This window comes from Taudactylus pleione, unplaced genomic scaffold (assembly GCF_031769625.1).
Source record: "Taudactylus pleione unplaced genomic scaffold, aTauple2 ptg000040l, whole genome shotgun sequence".
Classification (NCBI taxonomy): domain Eukaryota; kingdom Metazoa; phylum Chordata; class Amphibia; order Anura; family Myobatrachidae; genus Taudactylus; species Taudactylus pleione.
Genome location: NW_028284442.1, coordinates 30,294,408 through 30,309,448, shown reverse-complemented (window position 1 = coordinate 30,309,448; position 15,041 = coordinate 30,294,408). Strand labels below are relative to the sequence as shown.

The 15,041-nt window shown below is 49.3% G+C and overlaps 1 protein-coding gene across 3 annotated transcripts in view; it reads left to right on the top strand.

The window, feature by feature from the left end:
- The window catches only part of MLXIPL (MLX interacting protein like), a 162,707-nt gene that overhangs the window by 32,843 nt on the left and 114,823 nt on the right, over window positions 1–15,041 (top strand). For all 3 annotated transcript variants that reach the window (XM_088454029.1, XM_088454025.1, XM_088454032.1), the window contains exons 2-3: window positions 11,695–11,801; window positions 12,952–13,034. In XM_088454029.1, the coding sequence (XP_088310155.1) occupies window positions 11,695–11,801; window positions 12,952–13,034 (190 nt within the window). The remainder of the gene's footprint in view (window positions 1–11,694; window positions 11,802–12,951; window positions 13,035–15,041) is intronic.

The window sequence follows — 15,041 nt, the reverse complement described above, 5'->3', positions numbered from 1 at the left end:
CGTCCCAGGGGTTAAATGCATGCCAGGGGAGCGCGCCTTCCCTGTCTCACAGCCGGCGCCTCCCCCGCTGCACACAGCCCTCTCTGCATGCTGCCGACTGGTCCTGTGGCAGCGCTCCTCCCCCAGGCCAGCCTCCTCTCTGCTCCTCGGCGGCCATCTTCTCCAGAACGCATGGTGAACGCTGCTGGAAGCGCTGGACGGAAGCATCGTGGTCTGGGTCCCCCCGCATACCTCTCCTCCGCTGTGGTCAGGTCTGTGTATGCAGCGCTGTGTCCTACCAGGCCCTGTGTCTGTGTAGTTGAGTGATCAGCGCTGTTAGTGCAGGAATTGTTATTTCTCTGCATTGTATGTGACTGTGCTAGCGCTGCTGCCTGTAATCTTTTCTTCATCTAAACTGTCAGCTTTATTACTGTCCCTGTTCCTTCTGCTAAAGCCCTTGCGGTGCGGTGCTGCAGGGTGGTCTCTCGCCTATTTAATACTTAATTGGTGAGAGAGGTCACATACGTGGTGCCATCATGTCTGAAAGTGATTTTCCCCTCCGGCTACAGTGTACCACGTGCAAAGTACCGTTAGCGGAGGGGGAGGGTAGCGCGGAGGGCCTTTGCCGGCAGTGTTTGTCCATGGCGCGGCCTATTACGGTTACAGCACCGGTACAGGAGCCGCCCTGGGCTTGTTTCGCTCAGGCGTTAACAGCTTTAGTGGGCCAGTTAGCTCCGCAGCCCGCGTTTACTCCGATGGGTTTGTCCCAGCAGTCTGTGGTGTCGTCACCCATGCAGGGGTTCCCACGACAATTGGTGGTACCCCACAGTCTCCCTATTTCCCCGCTCCCGGGTTCTCAGGAGCCAGCGTGGGTTAACTCCCTGACGAGTTCTGTACAGCACTTGTCGGATGTGTTGCAAGGGGAGTCTGTGATGCGGTCTCATAAAAGGCCGGTGGCGTCTCTGTCCGCTCCTTATGAGGATGACGAAGGGACGTCTGATGATGGGGAGATTCTAGATCCTTACGATCAGGAACCTCTCCATACTAAGGACGCTGATGCTAAGTCCAAAGTATATATTCCTGGACTTATTCGGGCGGTCCGCACAGCCTTGGTGATTGAGGACGAAGTTCCCCCAGCGGCTAAATCTAAGTATGCCTTTTTCAAAGATGTGAAGGGCGATGCCACAGTCTTTCCTCTTTCGGGTCAGTTGGTGGACCATTTAGAGGAGGCGTGGAAACAACCTGGCAAAAGATACCAGCCGCAGAGACGCCTGTCGGTGGCTTATCCGTTCGCGGATAATTATTTTGCGAAGTGGGAATCCCCTCCACAGGTGGATTCTCACGTGACCCGTCTTGTCCGTAGTGCCACATTGCCGATGCCATCCATGTCCTCCCTTAAGGATGCTACGGACCGCAAGGTAGAAATCTGCCTGAAGTCCGCTTATTCCCTTGCAGGGGGGGCAGCACGGCCGGCTATGGCCATTTGCTGGGTTGCCAGAGCGATGGAGCGCTGGGCGGATTCATTAGAGGCTTCTTTTGAATCCGACTGTCCGGCCGATCAGGCGGAGTTGATTGGCAATCTCCGTGATTCGGCCACCTACATCAACGAGGCGGCTCTAGACATTAGTACTCTGGTGTCTAGAATTTCTTCAGCAGCGGTAGCTGCTCGTCGCACCTTGTGGCTGCGATCCTGGAAGGCGGACGCAGATTCCAAGAAAGGTCTGGAAGCGTTACCGTTTACCGGAGAAGTTCTCTTCGGTCCGGATCTGGATAAGATTGTGGCCACGCTGGCGGCAGCCAAATCTGCCTGTCTCCCGTCGGCCGCTGCTCCTTCTGGTTCGGGACCATCGTCCTTTCGGTCATCTAGGGCCCAGGGCAGGCCCAAACCACAGTCGTTTCCTCGACAGGCTGGCCCTAAGAAATCGGTCAAGCCCCGGAAGCAGGCATGGAGTACCAGACGTCCGGCCCCCAAGCCAGATGACAAGCCTGCGGCCTGACGGTCCGGGCCTCCCTTTGGGGGATCCCAGGGTGGGAGGCCGCCTGCTACAGTTCGCCCAGTGTTGGTCGACCACTACGACAGACACTTGGGTTCTGGAGGTGGTTTCTCACGGATACGCCCTCTCCTTCCGGCACAGACCCCCGGCTCGCTTCTTCACCACGGGTCTCCCATCAGACCGGAACAAGGCTACGGAGCTGCGGAAGGTATTGCACACTATGCTCCAGGCTGGAGTTATAGTGGCGGTTCCATTCTCCCAGAGGGGCCAGGGTTTCTATTCAAATCTATTTTTGGTACAGAAACCCAATGGGTCATATCGTCCGATTCTCAACCTCAAAGCACTCAACAAGTCTTTGCGGGTCCCGAAGTTTCGGATGGAGACCCTACGGTCCATCATTCTGGCGCTGGAACCTGGGGACTACTTGGTGTCATTGGACATACAGGACGCTTACCTGCATGTCCCTATTCTTTGGCGCCATCAACAGTTCCTCAGGTTCGCAATCAGCAGCGACCACTTCCAGTTTCGGGCGTTACCTTTTGGCCTGGCAACAGCACCACGTGTTTTCACCAAGGTGATGGCGGTCATGGCGGCTTCTCTGCGGCTGCAGGGAGTCCGCATGTTGCCGTATTTGGACGACCTGTTATTGGTGGCAGGATCTCCAGAGCTCCTGTTACGCCACTTGGACCTGACCATTGCACTGCTGCAACGGCACGGCTGGCTAATCAACTGGCAGAAGTCCACTCTAATCCCGTCTCGGAGGATTCTGCATCTTGGAGCCTTATTGGACTCGGGACAGCAAAGGATCTTCGTGACGGAGGACAAGATCTCTGCTTTACAGTCAAGGGTGCGCAGTTGTCTGCACAGCCGCCGGGTGTCCTTACACTCGGCGATGAGGTTACTGGGCTCCATGGTGTCGGTGTTCGACATGGTGGAATACGCCCAGTTTCACTCCAGACCTCTGCAGCACCTGATCCTTTCCAAGTGGAACGGGCTGACTCAGTCTCTGAAGTCCCAGACGATTGTGCTCACCCAGGAGGTTCGCCTGTCCCTTACGTGGTGGTTACAGACGACCCACCTCAACAAGGGACGTCCGTTCTGGGTTCCAAATTGGGTCCTGTTGACAACGGACGCCAGTCTTCGGGGCTGGGGAGCAGTTTCGGGTCCACACTTGTTCCAGGGCAGGTGGACGCCGACAGAAGCGGAGCTTCCAATAAATATCTTGGAACTCCGTGCGGTCTTCAATGCTCTCCAGCAGGCACAGCGGTTTCTCCAGGGTCGCCCGGTGCAGGTCCAGTCGGACAACGCTACCACCGTGGCCTACATAAACAGGCAAGGAGGAACTCGCAGTCGGGCGGCTCTCGTAGAGGTCTCTCGGATCCTGGTTTGGGCGGAGCGCAATCTTCCGGCCATATCAGCGGTCTTCATCCCGGGAGTGCTCAATTGGGAGGCGGACTTTCTAAGTCGCCAGGACGTTCATCCGGGGGAATGGTCCCTGCACCCGGACGTTTTTCAACTACTGGTGGACAGGTGGGGTCTTCCAGAAATCGACCTCATGGCGTCCCGGCACAACAACAAGTTGCCGGTGTACGGGTCTCGCACAAGAGACGAAGGGGCGTCTCTGGTGGATGCTCTGTCCGTCCGGTGGACGTTCCGGTTCGCATACCTGTTCCCTCCGGTCTTCCTTCTTCCACGGGTAATCCGGAAATTCAAACAGGAAGGAGGGACGCTCCTGTTGATAGCTCCCGCGTGGCCCAGACGGCACTGGTTCTCAGACCTTCAGGGTCTGTCCGTGGACATTCCTCTGCGGTTGCCGCTACGACCGGACCTTCTGTCTCAGGGTCCTTGCCTTCACCCGGACCTGACTCGGCTGTCTTTGACGGCGTGGCTGTTGAGACGGCCATGCTGAGGTCCTGGGGGTTTTCCAGCTCTGTGGTGCGTACCATGTTGCGAGCTCGGAAACCGTCTTCCGCGAGGATATACCATCGCGTGTGGCATACGTTCTTCCAGTGGTGTCGACCGAGAGGTTATGCACCGCGGGAGTTTCGTCTGTCTCGGATTCTCGCCTTCCTGCAAGCGGGACTAGATCATGGGCTTCGCCTTGCTTCTTTGAAGGTACAGGTTTCGGCCCTATCTGTCTGGTTTCACCGTAGGATTGCTACAATCCCGGATGTGCGCACCTTTATGCAGGGTGTTCTCCGCATTCAGCCGCCCTTTGTTCCACCTGTGGTGCCTTGGGATTTGGCTGTGGTCCTGAGGGCTCTCCAAGGACCGCCGTTTGAACCACTGGGCTCAGTGGATCTTAAATGGCTAACAGCTAAGACTGTTTTCCTTCTGGCCATTGCTTCGGCCAGACGTGTTTCTGAGTTAGGGGCTCTTTCTTGTAGACCCCCTTTCTTGGTTTTTTATGGGAACAGGGCAGTGCTCCGCACTCGGCCCGAGTTTCTTCCCAAAGTTGTTTCCCAGTTTCATATTAACGAGGAAATAGTTGTTCCGGCCTTTAACTCACCGGGTCTTTCCGTGGGTGAGGCCTCTTTGGATGTTGTGCGGGCCTTAAGGACTTATGTTGACCGCACTTCTTCGTTTAGGAAGTCGGACGCTTTGTTTGTCCTCTTTGGCTTCCGTAAAAAGGGTTGGCCTGCTTCAAAGCAAACTTTGGCAGCCTGGATCCGTATGGCTATTTCTGAAGCTTATCTTCATGAAGGCCTACCGGTCCCTCCTTCTCTGAAGGCTCATTCCACTAGGTCTGTGGGTCCTTCGTGGGCAGCTCGACGTGGTGCCTCGGCAGTTCAGATCTGCAAGGCTGCTACGTGGTCTTCTGTCCATACCTTCGTGAGGTATTACAGGTTTGACACCTTCGCCTCTCAGGATGCTTCCTTCGGGCGGCGGATTCTCCTTTCTGCACAGGAGCGTCCCCACCCTTAAAGGATACTGCTTTGGGACATCCCCAAGGTATCCTGTGGATACCCTATGGACCCTGAAGTAGAAAATATGAGATATGGTAAGAACTTACCCTTGTTATCTCTATTTCTACGAAGTCCATAGGGTTCCACAGGACTCCCGCCCTGTCGCACCTGTGCTGCAGATGGGCTTTGCTCTGGTCACCGGTTTTCCGTCTCCCTCTGGTGAGAATGTGATTCTTGTATGTGTCCAGATCTTTGTTCTCTCTCTTCCTTCTCCTCCTCCGGCCTATGGCTTGGTAACTAACTGAGGTGCCTTGGCCTGGGGGCGGGGTATAGGAGGGGGACCTAGTGCATCCTGGGAGGCTGAAAGCTTAACTCTTTGGTGCCCTGCGACTGACGTCACACCTATACCCCAAGGTATCCTGTGGAACCCTATGGACTTCGTAGAAATAGAGATAACAAGGGTAAGTTCTTACCATATCTCATATTATTTTGATTTAACCACCTCAGCTTAAGCATGGATATCACTAAAACCAGGACTGTTAGTGTGCCTTGAGGACAGAGGTTGGTAATCACTGGTATAGACTGTAGATTGATTCTTTTTAAGCTTTGTATTACTAACCTGAACATTTTTCATCTACAAGACTTCTAGAGATCTGAACAGCATTGCTCAGTGCCAATAACCGGTTATAACCTATGGTATATTCTGCTGAACTTCTGTTTTAAAATCTGCAATAGACACAACTGGATTTAGTTACTTAATTCTGAAACTGCTGCAGTTCCCTTTTTAAATTATATTTGGATTATTTATTGCACATACTGTATCTCCCAAGTTTTTTAAGTTGGGGAATCGGGAAAGTGTGTTCCTGCTGTAACCTCATGGGGGCCCCTGATCAGGATGGCGGGACAGAGTGCTTCTACACCTGGACTGCCACATCTGAATCGGAATAGTTAGGAGGTCAATTACATGTAAACAAAAGTTTTACCCAAAGTATACATTGCTTAGAGATATACACCAATCAGCAAACAGGGTCATGGATGCCTAAGGGTCATTGAAGCGTGTGAACAAAGTCTAGCCCGTCTGGTCCTATCCCACAGGAGAGCTACTGTAGCACAAATTACTGAAAAAGTTAATGCTGGCTATGATAGAAAGGTGTCAGATCACACAGTGCATCGCAGCTTAGTGCGTATGGGGCTAGTAGCTAGAGGCCAGTCAGAGTGCTCACGCTGACCCCTTCCAATGCCGAAAGTACCTACAATGGGCACTTGAGTGTCAAATCTGGACCATGGAGCAATGGAAGAAGGCTGACTGGGCTGATTAATCTCCTTTTCTTTCATTCATGTGGATGTAACATTGACACGTACCACCTTCCTAAACTATGTTGCAGGTTAAGTACACCACTTCATAGCAAAATGTAGCCATAGTTAACATAGGTGAAAATAAAGTAATATAATAAGTTGATTTAGTGGTTACGTGGTAGTTAATATATATTTATTTTTTTATATATGATGGCATAAATATCTGAGGTAAAATGTATTTGTAATTCATGTTTTAATAGCATAAATATAGTTATGCCATATCTGTAATTGAGATGGTGTTCGTAATGGCTTGGCATAGGTTAATACAGGAGTAAATGAAGCACACTCGGTATGAAGGACTCAGACGGGAAAGGCTGCTCTTGAGGTATTGCGCGTGCGTGCGTATTAGCAACCTCGATCCTTGTTTAATCAGGCCCTGTGACAGCAATAGCCAATAAGAGTCAGGCTGATCTTATTGGCTTAGGCTGCCACATGTAACAGTCTCCATTGCGCCGTTAGAGGATAGGAGGGTGCGGAGACCCGAGGTGAGGGTATTATACAGTACATACAAATAATAAGAAATGTTGTTGCAATCAACTGTATAAAGCATAAAAATAAAATAACTTCTAAAAATATCTCAAGGCAAATTGAAAATCTGCAGATTGCATTAGGGTAACTTGAGAGACCAAAATTTCCTTTTGTACTCTGGGAGAATTGGTTGTTTGTCGGGAAGGTTGGACACAGGGAGCCGCACAGGAAGCGATCACCTGAGGGACGACCTGCGAGTGTGGGAAGAATTCATCCTGCAGTTCAATGGCGTCAGAACGTGGCCAATAGCAGCCCTGCACAATCATGTGGTGCAGTTATTCACTGACTCAGCAGGAGCCACAAGGTTTGGGGTGTATTTGCAAGGAGAATGGTGTGGCCAGCCAGATGGGCGGGGGCTGGGCTCACAGAGAACCTGGCGGCCTTAGAATTGTTCCCAATAGTGGTAGCAGTGGACATCTGGACAGGAGTATCAAATTCTGGTGGACAACATGGGGGTGGTGCAAGCCATACATAAGCAGTGTGCCTCGTCACCATCAGTCGTCAGGCTGCTGAGGAGGTCAGTCGCAGTGTGCTTGCGCCACTACATCACATTCTCCTTCTGAAGTTACCAGATTGTAAAACAGTGACGCATTGCATTTTGAAAGTGACGCATTCCGCAACTGATCACATGCTTAGCAGCGTTTAGTAGCTCTGTATGCATGAAAATTTAAGCAAAAGACATCTCTCCTGATTAGAGCGGTCATTAGTGGTGTGAGGTTTCCTAGGTTTATAACTCGGGAGTACTTCTGCACATACGCGAACCACGGGAAGCCCAGGGACGGGAATCCTATTGGATCCCTCTTGGGCAAGTCTCCGAAAAGAAGCCCATAGGCTTCTATTAGGCAACGCCATCTATAGATGGCGCTGTCTACCGGGAACAAACTCCGGAAAATGTTGCTTTCCAGAGCTTGATGCGCATGGGGAATGCGGTCAAACCTCAGAAAACTTGTCTTTATTTTAATATTTATTTTACAGGTGAACTAGAGGTACCAGCGGACCCTTAATGCCCAGCATGCTGGTACTTGTGGTTCTCCAAGTATCAGCATGCAGGGGAGGCTTGCTGGGACTGCTAGAACTCCTGTAAAGGATAATATTATTTATTATATTTATTACACTATCATCCCAGCACCCACCGCCCAGGGGGTGCTAGGGATAGCCCTGGGCTATGGAGAGGGGGAAACACTTTTATTACGGGGTCCTCGCCTCCCCAGGGAGCCTTGGTCTTGGCTGACTAGCGTGGGGTGCGAATGCGTTTGCCGGAGGACCCTGTGAAGCTTGTCCCATGGCTGCAGCATTATACCCCCGCTAGAAAGAGTCCAGTGCTGGTTCTGCTAATACAGGGGACTCCTATTAATTTTGTCCCCCGTATTTCCACAACAAGTCTGGTGCTGGTTGGTGAAAATATGGGGGACCCCTACGTCTTTCCCCACCCCCCCCCACCCCCATATTTTCACAACCTGGATCGGCTCAAAAAAGCCCGGTGCTGGTTGTGCTTTTAGGTCGGGACTCCACGTCATTTTATTTTATTTAAACTATTTAATATCTTTTTTCACACAGAAGCCTTCATGGATCTCTCTAATCTGTGAAGGCTTTTGTGTAACACGCACCCTGTAATGAAAGTCCCATTACAAGCTGCGAGGCTACACGCAGTTTAACTCGCATGCCAGTCAAACGTGAATCTTTAAACTCACACCCTATTTAATTTGCGATGGACAAACTCGCACCTTCCAAAAATGCGAGAAGATGCGAGTTTGATCCCGCAAAATTACTCGCACCCTATTACATCCCGCCCAAGGTATTATTGGTAAGTTGGAGGATCTGGCAATGAGGAGACAGCAATATTTGTACAAGAGCACTTTCCAGTCTGGCAGATGTTTGGCTGATGCTCTCTGAACTTTAACAAGAGTAAATATCACACTGTTCAAACTCAACAAACAGAGGCTGATGCTGATTTCTCTACGTTACATAGGGAATTACAGTCTTCCACTTCAGCTTTACACTAAATTTAGGCAACCTGTGGCTTTTTATCTGTTGCTGCCTACAACCCCAGTTTGCAAGGAGATTAAGGCCTGTATTAAATTTGAGCGGACCCACAATACTTTTCCGCCTCCCAGACTTTTCGCCTACACCGCGTGTTTAGTAGGCGGAAAAGTATCTTGCGCGTGCCCGCGTATCGCTGTATGCAATTTGAAAGTACAAATGACGCGAAAACGGGACCCGACGAAACTTAAACAAGCGGAAAGTACTGTCAGATTTGGGGAAATCAGCCTGACACCCCCCAAAAGATGCTCTGACATGGGGGTTCCCTATGATACCCCCCCAATTTGGCTTGCTGAAGGTATTTGTTGTTTTTAAACGGGCTCAATAGCTGCTAAATAGCGTTTTTGTATAAGTGGTGCAGAATAGTATTCAGGAGTATTTTTTGCAGAAAATAACTTATTCCAGCAAATTTGGGGTACTTGAAAATGGGGGTCAGCATATTTTAAAGTTGCTAAAGTTAAGTTGAAAAAAACGTGAAAAATCCACCTGCCGCAAGGCCCTGCAATGTAAAGAACACGTGGGGCATACTTGGGGACCCCCCCCCCCCACCCGGAGTCAAGTTCGCTAGTTTTTATCTTTGTCCCCCAACATTTATTTTTTCGCCCCCAAATTCAAAGTGATTTTTTATTTTGGATGTGTCCTTAAGTGTTTTTTTTAAAACATTTTGACGCAGTTTACCTTTTGGGGGACTGTCTGAAGACTGCACGGGGGTTCCCGCAACGTTGCACCCCAAAAGCCCAATTCAGCACTTTTTCCCGCCTCCTATTCATAGGCGAAACTTTTCCGCCTATTACATTGCATTTACTTTCTGCCTAGGTGGAAAGTCTTTCAATTTGAATACGGAGTAAAGTCAAAACAGGCGAAAATTACGTCATCGGCAAAAAGTTTCCCCCCAAAACACGCGAAAACGGACTTTTCGCCTCAAATTGAATACGGCTCTATGTTCCAAAATAGTTACATGCTGCTGTTTTGTTTTTTAGTTGCAACATGAAGCAAACAAAAAAAAAAACAAGTCACTCCCTTCTCATATATAAAAAAAAGAAATTACTTGCTTGAATATGTAAATATATTAACACTTTGCTGCACAATAAGATGAACTGAAAGGGGGAATTAAAAAAGATGGAAGTGACCACTTTTATTTATTTTCTCTACATTTTGCATTAATAACTTCATGGTTGCATATTTTTTATTATATCTCTTAATAAGACCATTTCCCATTTCCCATTTCTTCCTCCCTAATAGCAGAATTGCAATGATGGCACAAATGCCTGCTATTGGAGGTTGTTATCAAAAGTATTTGGGGAGTTGTGTGCAGTCAGCAGCTGATATTCAAACACCAGTTTGTGCCCTAGAGCAGTGGTTCCCAAACTGTGTGCCTAGGCACCCAGGGGTGCCTCGGGACACTTGCAGGGGTGCCTCAGGTTGGTGGTCTAGCACAAAATCAAATTATTTATGGTCAATGTAATTTAAATATGTGGACAAACAGAAGCGCAAACCTGTCCCCCACCACATAACTGAACCTAAAGATGACAGGGAAGCACAATTTACTTTACTACATTTTTTTCTGAATTTCTCAATAATAAACATTTGGCTTAGGGGTGCCGTGAAAACAATGCTGATACTCTAGGGCGCCGTGATTAAAAAAAGTTTGGGAACCACTGCCCTAAAGGCAACAATGGACTCACCGTTCCAGGACAGTTTGGTCAGAGATGTAAGAGGATCACAGGAACCACGGAAAAGCAGCTGCCGGTATAGGTGCCAACTTTTTAAATTGTTTTGGGTGCTCAACTACCATGTATTGTCAAAGTGGTAGCGCCCACAGAGCTGGTGGTTATGGGATGCATGCAGCATCCCTCTGCACTCTGGCTTTGGAAGGTTGATATGCTAGAAAAATCTTTTACATAAGTGACTTTTGAAAGGCACCTAGATCTAACCCTAATATTAGTCCATCTAAAACATATCATACTCAACCATTTTTAAAACTCGTTATGATAAATGGTGCTCCAGCCAATCAGCTCCTAACTGTCATCTGTTTGAAAAGGAATCCGTATGATATACAGTTAGACGAGGTGCCGGTGATCAGAAGACCGACAGCGGCATCCCGATCTTCAATATCCCGACAGGGGCCGATAAGTACCCTAACCCTCCCCCGCTCCCCCCTCCTCCGGTGGTGCCTAACCCTAACCTCCCCCCAGTGGTGCCTAGCCACCCTTTCCGCACACTAACCCTCACAGCGTGATGTCTAACCCTCCCCTAACCTACCCCGGGGGGGTCCCTAAACTTAATTTCCCGCCCCCCATCCCCGGGCTAACGCTAGTATACTTATCTTCAGGATGATGTCGATATCTTTATCCCTTCGGGATCGCGGTGTCGGCTTCCTGACATGCGTTGGGATTTCGGCTGCGTCCGGCATCCCGTCCGCCGGCATCTTGACCGCATCCCGTTTGAAAAATGACAGTTGGGAGCTGATTGGCTTGAGCACCATTTATCATACGCAATGAGTTTTAAAACTCGTTGCATATGATAAAACTCATTGATAAATGAGGCCCTCTAGTCTCTTTTCAGATTAAATTGATACAAACCAGCTGTACACTCCAGCTGCCAAGTAAATGTGTTCAATACAGCTTTAGTATGTGCTGTATTTGTACCAGAATGGAGCAGAAAAAAATAATATTAACACTATTTTAAATTAATTAATTTATCAATTGAGCAATAGTATTTTTTTCCAGACTGGATGCCATTGGCCCTTGGAATCATAGAACATGTGAATGAATCTAGTTGTGTTCTATTAAATAATTGTTGCACTAGTGTGTATCTGAAAAGAATGATGAAAATTACTCTCCTATGTCAAATAAAAGGCTGTTGGTTTTATTGTTGTTTTTTTATTCCAGTGGCAAATTGGTGTCTCCAAAGTGGAAGCATTTCAAAGGTTTAAGACTACTGTGGAGAGACAAAATCCGTCTGAATAACGCTATCTGGAGAGCTTGGTATTTACAGTGTAAGTAGATAGATTATTGTTATTTGTTATTTATAAAACATCATCATCTTAAGCAGCAGTGGAGTTTGCTGGAGTACTGGAAGGAAACCAGGAGGTAACCCAGGAACCTTAGAGAGTACATACACCCAGGGCCGGCTCCAGGGTTCGAGGCACCCTGTGCCAGCTCCTTCGCCGCACGCGACCGAAAATGGGGGCATGGCCTAATTACCATAGGCCACACCCCCTATGTGACGTTATTTGGAGGCGTGCCTGCACAGCACGCCTCCAAATAACGTCAGGCTGGGGGGAGCCTCACTAGCTGGGCTTCCCCCAGCCCTCTCCCGTCACTGAGTGGATGCAGTGAGCATGCGCGCAGCATCCATTCAGACTTCGGCACCGCCACACAGCTGTGGTGGTGGGGATCACCAACCTCCCGATTTTCACCACCCGTGGGCCACTACTGTCCCGCTGAAATCGGGATGTTGGGGAGGGGTGCGCACCCTCTATGGGTGGCGCCCCTGTGCGACCGCACTGGTCGAACACCCCTAGAGCCGGCCCTGCATACACCTCGGAAGCGCCCTTGTCAGAATGGCATGACAAAGCAGGCTGATGGAAGAGAACATTTCTGTTCAGCACCATACCATCAACATGTCTTATTACACAAGAGCGTCATACAATTTAGTCACAATGGAGAGAATAACTTACCCTGGCTAACAGTACAGGGGCGCTGGTGAGACAAGCAGCTTGGCATGAACGGGCTGCACTATGATTCGCTTCCAGACTGTCACACACTGCTGCAGAGCTCTCAATCTCGTGAGAGAGACATGACCAAAATCTTTCTCCTATGGCACCAAGTTGAGCACCAATACAGCCGGCACGGCTAGCAGCTATGTGTAAATATCCTCCGCCGCCCTGCCACTACCTGGCCGTCATTGGGAGCCGCCTCATGGGCAGGTGAATACGTATTCTTTGAAATTAGTTTTTCCTTTTAGAAATTATCGGCTGATAAGTTTTGGCTCTGACTTTAAACTATTGGTTAAATTGACATATACATCCATGTGGCATGACTATATGCGTACATATAATAGAGATACTGTATATGTAAAATTTAAAAAAAGGTTAATGGGTCACAGTTTCATGAGAGCTGACTGTATTTCTGGTTTTGCTGTAGATGTGGAGAGAAGGAAGACCGCGGTGTGTGGCTTTGTAACTCCTTTGGATGGCTCGGAAGCACATGATCACCGTAAACCGGAGGTAATAAAGGCGTATTTTTATTTAGAAATAAAAATGGCAAAGCTAATTCTACTAAAACTAGTGCAACTATTGCACATGGATGGTGTTTCTGACTGGCATTGTTGTTTTCATGTGTTTTAACGCAGTTCACCCAGGTGAGCCCCAGGCTGATTGTAGAACCATGGTAGATAAAAATCTACAGGTCTATACTTCATCTGCAGCAAGTATGACTGCTGCCTTATCTGTGTATATGTTTTATATAATACAGGTTGAGTCTCCCATATCCAAATATTCCGAAATACGGAATATTTTTAGCATGACTGAGATAGTGAAAACTTAGATTTTTGATGGTTCAATGCACACAAACTTTGTTTAAGGCACAAAATTATTAAAAATAAAGTATAAAATGACCTATAGGCTGTGTGTATAAGGTGTATATGACACATAAATGAATTTCATGTATTTACACAAACTTTGAGCCACAAAATTTTTGAAAATCTTGTATAAAATTACCTTCAGGCTGTGTGTATAAGGTATATATAAATCATAAATGCTTTCTGTGTTTAGATTTAGGCCGTATACCTAAGACATTTCAATGTGGTAAGCAATTATTCCAAAATACGGAATATTCCGATATCCAAAATACCTCTGGTCCCAAGCATTTTGGATATGGGAGACTCAACCTGTAGTGCCATAGATGTTTTATATAATAGTCCTATTTTACTTCTTTCGTGTTATGGGTGCCTGACTTGGGTCTATGATTTCTTTTTCTACTTCAGGTTCCATAGGGTATCCACAGGATACCTTGGGGTATAGGTGTGACGTCAGTCATCGGGCACCATAGAGTTAAGCTTTCAGCCTCCCAGGATGCACTAGGGTCCCCCTCCTATACCTCGCCCCCGAGCCAAGGCACCTCAGTTTCGTTTGGTGCCCGGCCGGAGTCGGGTGCACCTGTTGGAGTGGGGGCTAGAAGAGCCCCTGAAGCTTTTCTTCATGCAGCTGTGGCTGCACATCTGGATGTACAGCATGGACAGTCAGTCCTGACGTCCATGCTGTCTTCCCTACACCCCCGCCGGTACCAGAACGCCGGTACCGATCCGGGGATGCTGGTGAGCATCTGGGGTCACAGCTAGCGGTGACCCCAGATGTTCCGGACCATGGCCGGATTCAAGGGGGACAGCAAGGTAAGCAGCAGGGTCCCGCGGTGGGTCCCCGCTGTTACATGGTCCAGAGTCCCCAGGCAGGGGGCTCCCTGGGGACTGGCTGCAGCGTGGAGCCAGGTAAGAACCTGCGCTTCCACTACCCCCCTGGGACAGCGGACCGCAGCAGAGCGGTAAGCGCTGCGGCGTGCCGGGGGTTAAATGCATGCCAGGGGAGCGCGCCTTCCCTGTCTCACAGCCGGCGCCTCCCCTCTCTGCACACTGCCGACTGGTCCTGTAGCAGCGTCCTCCCCCAGACCAGCCTCCTCTCTGCTCCTCGGCGGCCATCTTCTTCTGGACGCATGGTGAACGCTGCTGGAAGCACTGGACGGAAGCATCGTGGTCTGGGTCCCCCCGCATACCTCTCCTCCGCTGTGGCAGGTCTGTGTATGCAGCGCTGTGTCCTACCAGGCCCTGTGTCTGCGTAGTTGAGTGATCAGCGCTGTTAATGCAGGAATTTATTTTTCTTTGCATTGTATGTGACTGCTAGCGCTGCTGCCTGTAACTTTTCTTCTGACTGTCAGCTTTATTACTGTCCCTGTCCTTTCTGCTAAGCCCTTGCGGTGCGGTGCTGCAGGGTGGTCTCTCGCTTATTTAATATATAATTGGTGAGAGGGGTCACATACTTGGTGCCATCATGTCTGAAAGTGATTTTCCTCTCCGGCTACAGTGTACTACGTATAAAGTACCGTTAGCGGAGGGGGAGGGTAGCGCGGAGGGCCTCTGCCGGCAGTGTTTGTCAATGGCGCGGCCTATTACGGTTACAGCACCGGTACAGGAGCCGCCCTGGGCTTGTTTCGCTCCGGCGCTTACGACCTTAGTGGGCCAG